This window comes from Oryzias latipes, chromosome 19 (assembly GCF_002234675.1).
Source record: "Oryzias latipes chromosome 19, ASM223467v1".
Taxonomy (NCBI): domain Eukaryota; kingdom Metazoa; phylum Chordata; class Actinopteri; order Beloniformes; family Adrianichthyidae; genus Oryzias; species Oryzias latipes.
The window spans coordinates 12,255,989-12,263,379 of record NC_019877.2 but is presented as its reverse complement, the minus strand read 5'-3'; the positions used below and the strand labels follow the sequence as shown (position 1 = coordinate 12,263,379).

The following is a 7,391-nucleotide window of genomic DNA, read 5'->3' as shown; positions in this document are numbered from 1 at the left end:
GGCCGTTAGGGGAGGAGTTGAAACTGGGTTTGGGAAATTAGCAGCTTTTTCAAGAAGACTGGACAGCTACAGCTAAAGAAGACTGGGAAGAAGTTATTAGATGTGTGATCTGGAATGAGGAAAGCAAAAGAGAATGGTTGGAGGTGGAATGAAGAAGTTCTGGAGTGGGCTTAGAGGAAAAGGTTAGCTAAGAAAAAGTTAAATGCAGCACAAGGTGAAGGTGGGACTGTACCAAGTATCAAATTTAAACCCATTCTTGTTTTGCTAGACAGATGAAAAAACTGACAGATGATGCTGGCAACAGAGAGGGTGGGAAGGAGGTGAAGCAGGTAGGTAACAGGTGGAGCAGGGGTCTGCAAGTTGAGGCTCCAGAGCCACGCGTGGATCTTTTACTCATTGTGGCTCTCTGGCTGAAGAAAAATAAAAGGATAGTAATTAAAAATAAAATTGGGTTAGTTAGCATTAATTCAGTTTTCTTTAGATATACTATATTTGTTCATTTTTGGCCTATAGTCTTATAACATTAAGATAAACTCTGTGCAATTTTTTAATCCACTGACGACAGAAAAAAAAACAACCAGAATGCCCAATTTTTTAAAACTTAGCAAAATGTTAGTAAAAGCTTTGATTTATTTTGTAAGCCCTGTTTATTATAAGAAAAATTTTCAAGAAATCTTATGCTACACAACATTATTTTGGTTGTCCAGAAGAGAACGGCTTTAAAAATTCAAGTTAACAGTAACAGGAAGTAGAGAAAATGATGAGAACCCGCCCCAGTAAATTAAAGATATAACCATTGAAGAAGCACATTTTTTATTTGCATTGTTAGCATTTTTTCTATGGAGTTAATTGTTACAGCACGATGATTCCGTTTCACAAAGTGTCTTATTTAAAAAAAAAAAAAAAAACTAATTGTCTTTGTCAAAAGTAAAAATATATTTTTTATAAAGGCAATTTTTCTTTATATTTCTATGTTTTTATTTGTGCCCCTAAAAAATTGATTATTCACTTTACATATTGTAAAAGTTACAATAACAAACACAAAGCAGTTTTGTTGTTTTTCTTGCCAAAAATTTGTGGCTCCTCCTGGGTAAAGAACACACCCGATTGACTTCTAAAGTGTTAAAGGTTGCAGATCCCTGGGGTGAAGGAAGGTTTCTGGTGTGACTAAAGAGTGTCAGCGAGAATTTTAAATAAAGCTGTAGAGGACTGTGGAGAGAGCAGCCATGTTTTAGACATTACTGAGAAAGAGACAGGAGGAAGAGCTGAAGGTAGGAAGGATGACGATGTCGAGGTTCTCTTTGGGAGTGACCGGGATGAAGATAATCATGAATGAATACATTAGAGGAACAATTTATGTTAGATGTTCTTTCTGGAGATAAATGACAGAAAGCCAAATTGAGATGGCTTGGACTCATTCAGAGGAGGAACAAGGATTATGTTGGTAAAAAGACACAGAGGTTGAAGCTGCAGTGAAGAAGCCTGGAGCAAGAGTTTGGAACCTGAGGCTCTGGAGCACCCCAGTCTCATACTAAAACTGTCTGGAGCCACATGTGGCTTGTCTAGCTCTAGCTTTGTGACCTTCTGGCCATAGAAAAAAAGATTTTAAAAAGTACAGGTCACCTACTTATACCATTTAGTTTTATTAAGTCAAGTTGATGAATACATGGCTGAGGTGCTTCCAAAACAGTCAAACTAAACTGTGCAAAAGTTTGGTTGAAAAAAAAAAGATACTTGACCTATTGTAAGTTTTGTTAAGAATTAGAAAAAGTTTATAGCATATTTTATCTTATCCTGCCAAACAATGTTTAGGTTTTTTTTTGAATGTTTATTTCCAAAGCTTTGTAATTTTTCCATTTGATCATAAACCAATTTTTAAATTCAGGTAACATGAGAAAGTAGGAAAAAGTAGACACAAAGGAGACTTAAGGTCTAATGGAAAATGCAATTTTTAAACTTGATTTGGATAAAACTTTTCATTGAAGTGCATTTGTTACAGCTGGATGATCCTATTTTGCACAGGGTGTCAAATTGAAAATGAACTAATACATTGCAAAAACACATTTCAATTTTTTAAAGAATATATATTTCCTATGGCTCCTTTAGTGTTGAAGGTTGCAGACCCCTGGTCTAGAGGGAGGGCAAAGAGGAATTTCATATGTAGTGAAGGAGGAGGCTGATATACAAAGAAGGTGAGAGAGAAAGAGTTGGGTGACAACATTGATAATAATCGTAAACATCTTCCTTAATATGTGATAAGTTGATAAATATATACAAAGTAACATGTCACTAATAAATACAAACTAAATGGCATATTTAAATGGCTCAAGGAGCAGTGCATTATGTCTCAGTATTTAAACTAGGTCAAGTATTTTCTTGATTAACAAGCAGAAGAAACTGGAAACATAGAAACTGGTTACACTGACTGTTCAAGATTCTTTGTCCCTTGAAGGCAGAAAGAAGAGCTGAAAAGAGAAGCCCTGCATTGACAAAGATTAAGATCCAACAATAAAGCAAAAGCAACAGAGAGTATAATAAAAAGTTAACAAAAAAATTCTCTAGTTAGGTTTAGCAGCTGCAGGAAAAATAGTTAATTAATAAAGCATACATTTTTTTAAATCAATTTCTATTTTATTTCACTAAAATTTTTGTTAGTAATTTTATAGTTTGATGCTTTTAACTTGAAACTCAACACCTGTTTAACCTGTCTGACCGGCGACTACCCGAACATGCGCATTGCAACAAACCGGCTGAACACGCACGCCCTACCTGGCAAGGTAAGTCACTGACGTCACGCTGCGCTTCCAATGAAACGTGGAGAATGAGGAAGACAATACAAAGAGGTAACTTTATTAAATGACACTGCTCGAGCGCAGGGAAACTCGCTTCCTTCTTCATGATTATGTGGCGCTCCGTGGAGAGCTGGTGCGCTCTCTGGATGCACCGGCACCGGTCCACCATCAACTTCGCGTTTCTCGTCGTGGCGTACATCTTCTACCTGTTGGTCGGCGCCGGGATCTTCTCCGCCGTCGAGCTGCCCTACGAAAAAGAGCTTCGCGACGAGCTGAAAGCCATCCGGCGGGACTTCCTCAGTAACCACACCTGCGTGTCCGACGCGCACCTGGACAACCTTTTGGCTCGCGCGCTGGAAGCCAGTAATTATGGAGTATCCGTCCTTGGAAACAATAATACCAGCCATAACTGGGACTTTGTGTCTTCCTTGTTTTTCGCCAGCACCGTGTTAACCACCACAGGTGAGCTTCACATCATTGTTGTGTTCAGTATTCTATGTATCCTGTAAGAACATCGAGTCTACCTCCAAATTAACGATTTTTTTGGGGTCAATTTTGTCAATTTAAAAGAAAATAAGTTAGCCAGTGACATTGTTTTGCAACTTTCACCTTTTGCCCTCTGAACACGACCCTCAGCTGATGACCACACAAAAACATCCTCTGTCTGGCTACTAGTTTAACCCTAGTTAAGAATGTTTTAGAGATTGGGAAGAAGTTTTTTTTATTTTTATGAAATAGTCTGCTTATTTAGGCTCACTTTTTCATTTATCTTTTTCTTTTACATGATTGCACTGAATAGGATAGTAGCCTTTAAGATCTCAAATGTTTTCAATGCATATTGTGTCAAAAATCAAATCAAGTAAATGAGCTGAAATGCATGAACCTTGAAGTACTGGTGTTTTAAAATAAAATCATTCTAAAATAAAATGTTAAAAATCTGAACATACATCAATTAGAATAAAAACTTTTGGCATGTGAATGTAAAACACACAAAAAATAATTTCCTCTATTTGTATCTTTTTGTACTTTTATAAAATTGACAAAAATGTACACTTAGGATAAGATTTAAAGCCAGAGAGATTTTTTTTTTGTAAGTGCATCTTAAGACTTAAAGAAAAAAAAGATTATCGGTAATGTTCTTGTGGTATTTTTGTCAAGACGGAAGACGCATATTAGGAAAATTACGATTAAAATTACTAAGCATTTCTTTTTGTAAACTGTTGAGAATCAGGAGTAGAAAAAAAAAGGCAGTTTGACAAAGGTTGTAAGAGTGACCTAAAAGTTACTACATCAAGCCACAAGCTCCCTTCCTCGTCTTCCTTGTCTGAGCTGTATGGCTGGATAGCTCCAATATCGCTCACCATTTTTGTTGCACGGGTAATGAATGATACATCGGGGTTGAAAGGGGCTATAAACTGGTGCAAGCGCGTGTAAACAAATGGATGACGGGAAATGGGGGAAGGCTTACTTCGCGCCCGCAACTCAGAGGTGAATTTCTACTGCCGCTCTGCAGAATCTATGTCAAAGAAAACAACACAGGTTTTTCAAATGTTCCCTAAAATTGGCATAATTTGAATTAAAAGAGCACTGGGGAGATTTTTTACAACAGATCAAAATGATCAGAGTGAGACTTTTTCTTCAGTTATCTACTTGTTTATTACTTGTATCCAGTTCAATTCAATTCAATTCAATTTTATTTGTATAGCCCAAAATCACAACAACAGTCGTCTCGATGGGCTTCGAAGTAAAACATGAAATCAAAAGGATCACGAATACAAAGAGTTCAATAGAAAAATACTAAAATGAACTAACAAACTGACTAAGCTATACTGGCATCCCTGCCCTTAGACCCCCCTTCGCGGTAAGGATTGTGTGAAACTCTGAATCAGACACTTTGGACGGAGCAAGAAACCAAAACAAGGCATCTTGCTGTGTTTGTATAAAGCTTCACTGTGCTTTGTAGGTTACTTAAGGTTCATATAAGCCCCACTTTTACTAACACAGAGTTTTGTTCTGTTGTGCTTCCAGGATATGGCCACACTGTTCCCCTCTCCGATGAAGGGAAGGGTTTCTGCATCTTCTTTTCCCTTTTAGGGATTCCTGTGACCCTCTTCTTCCTCTCCACCTGTGTGGAAAGACTCGTCAACCTCCTGAGTCGACGCCCCGTCTCCTACTTCCATCGTCGGTGGGCGATGTCAAAGTCAAGACTTGCTCTCATCCATGCCACTGTTTTAGCAATCATCATAGCGGTTCTGTTCATCTTCATCCCTTCGTGGATTTTTGTCAACCTGGAAAAAAAATGGAACTTCCTCGACTCTCTTTATTTTTGTTTCATCTCTCTGACGACAATCGGCCTTGGGGATTACGTTCCGGGGGAAACTCACAGCAAAGGGGCCAGCCCCCACCCACATCTGTACCGGCTGGCCATCACAGGTAAGCACCTGGGTGAACAGACAGCCATTCAAATCTGTTCATTTTAACTTTAATTCAAAGAAAAGCCATTATTTTGTCTGAGAACAGTTCCACTTCAGCTTCCAGATTGTTGCACACAAACCTTTTTTAGTCTTTTTTTATTTGAGGCCACATAAGGCTCCAAATTTTGCGCAACAGACAAATGCTAATTTTTCTGACTAAACAGTGTACATTGGGTAAAAGACACACCAGCAAACACACAGTTAATACCGAATGTAATACAGCTTAGCATTAAGTAATGTTGTCATATTCACCTACAACACGCCTATAAACTACCTCTTAAGTATCAAAGCAGAAATACACTAAATATCTTTTAATATGGTTGTTTTACTTGCAAATATGATGCAATCATTTTAAAGGTTGTTCATGTATGTTTTGTATATACCTCATCATTGACAATTTAAGATGAAACTGGAATTTAGACTTGTTTTTCGCACAAAATGCAACTCTGTCCCTCCCAAGAAGAAGAAAATAACAATTTAATTAGACTTAACACTACACGTTACACTTCAAATGAAAAAAAGAGAAAACATCTGAAATAATATCTACTTTATAGATGTTTGGGAATTTATTTTAATGATGTTTTCATTGACTCTGCATTAAATGTGAAGTAACAAAATCCCCCAAATCAGCACTTGACTCTGCGAGTAGATGACATGGATGGACGTTTATAACATCTTAGTATCTGAGATGCAAGTTTGATCCTTTGTGGATGTGACATTATCCTTATCGTCCCTCTGTTAGTCTTCGCTGTAATTTTGAAAATCCACACAGAGAGGCACTGAATTATTAAATATTTATTTCTGCATTCCTGTCTACTTGATCTCCTTAACTCTCATTTTTTATGAAAGTGAAGAGAATAATTTTTTTCTAGTTCCTCCCTTTAGTATCAGTTCTTTTCTAGTCTACATCCTTTATGCCCAAACATTAGTTTTATTCTGTGTTTGTTTGCCTTCAGTCTATTTGCTGCTGGGCCTTGTCTGCGTCCTGGTGGTGATGGAGACGTGTTGCGAGCTCCCTCAGATGAGACGCTTCAGGCAGAGGTTTTACCAGGAAAATGTTCGAGACCTGGACTCTGAGACCACCAACATCATTGACCGTGATCACATGAGCGAGCAGCTGGCAGAGACCGCAGATCACATATCGCCGCCAGATCCACAAATGGTCATCACATCTGTCTCCGAACAGGCAGAAACCCTGCGTCACAACGGCACCTCAATACCTTACATCCCACCTTCAGGATCAGCTGTTAACTGAGAGCAGGGATAAAAGGCATCATCTCAGCCTATAGGGGGAGTATCAAGTACCTTTTATTTTAAAGGAATTGATTTATGAACTTTTCCGTTAGGCTTTGTTGCTCAGGATGCACCCCGTCTCTAAATGTCAAGAGTGTGGGCTTTCCTGAGAGTAGATTGGTACTCAAGGGTAAGAATTGAATCGTTCAAAAAGCGATTGCTCTCTGCCAACAGCAACACAGACATGTGGTGTGAAAGCAGGAACCACCCACAAATGATCAGAATGGCATTGTTTTCTCTGCCGCTGCTGCTCCTGGCTCTGCAGATAAAGATCTGAGGGAGAGGAAGGGCCGGGCCTTCAAAAACGGATGGAAATGCCACAAGTTTCCATTTCCTGGCCCAGTCTTAAAGCTGAAACTGCTTAGCGGCACTCTTTGCTCGCTAGACACCCACAACATCTCTTTGCACATATCTATAATGACATTTGCATCAGAAATTTGCCTTTGACGGAGAAAATAAATAGTGCTAACCCACAAGGTTGAGCATTTTTATTGCAGATAATGTATTTATATTTAAAAAGAAAGTATTGGAGGTGTAAACATGTTTACCTTCTTGGTTTCCTTCAGGTCATAATAACAGCCTTAGTTCTTCATGTCATGTAGAAACTTCCTTCCATTACCACTAGAGGGAAGTATTTTCATGTTACATGTGGGTTTGATTTTGACAGTGTTATTGGTTCTATTCTGTACATATGTTATTGTTAAATTTATATCATTAAGATTTACTATCTGTATCCTCTTTATTTTCAATTTTGAAACAGCTGTTACAAATCTAAAGATTATAAATGGGCTTCCAAAGGTTCTGTTGATGTTTTTATCTTTTTGGTTTAGGA

General features: G+C 38.1%; 1 protein-coding gene across 1 annotated transcript; it reads left to right on the top strand.

The window, feature by feature from the left end:
- The first annotated feature begins 2,775 nt into the window (after positions 1-2,775).
- Positions 2,776-7,360, top strand: LOC101155889 (potassium channel subfamily K member 1-like). The gene is made up of 3 exons (XM_004080573.4): positions 2,776-3,254; positions 4,821-5,225; positions 6,223-7,360. The coding sequence occupies exons 1-3, from the start codon at positions 2,897-2,899 to the stop codon at positions 6,519-6,521; spliced, it is 1,062 nt and encodes a 353-aa protein (XP_004080621.2). The 5' UTR covers positions 2,776-2,896; the 3' UTR covers positions 6,522-7,360.
- Positions 7,361-7,391: the final 31 nt, after the last annotated feature.

Coding starts and splice junctions, on each gene's coding strand:
- LOC101155889 (XM_004080573.4), top strand. CDS start 2,897: ATGATTATGTGGCGCTCCGTGGAGAGCTGGTGCGCTCTCTGGATGCAC. Junction 3,255..4,820: donor CACCGTGTTAACCACCACAG/GTGAGCTTCACA, acceptor TTGTGCTTCCAG/GATATGGCCACACTGTTCCC. Junction 5,226..6,222: donor GTACCGGCTGGCCATCACAG/GTAAGCACCTGG, acceptor GTTTGCCTTCAG/TCTATTTGCTGCTGGGCCTT.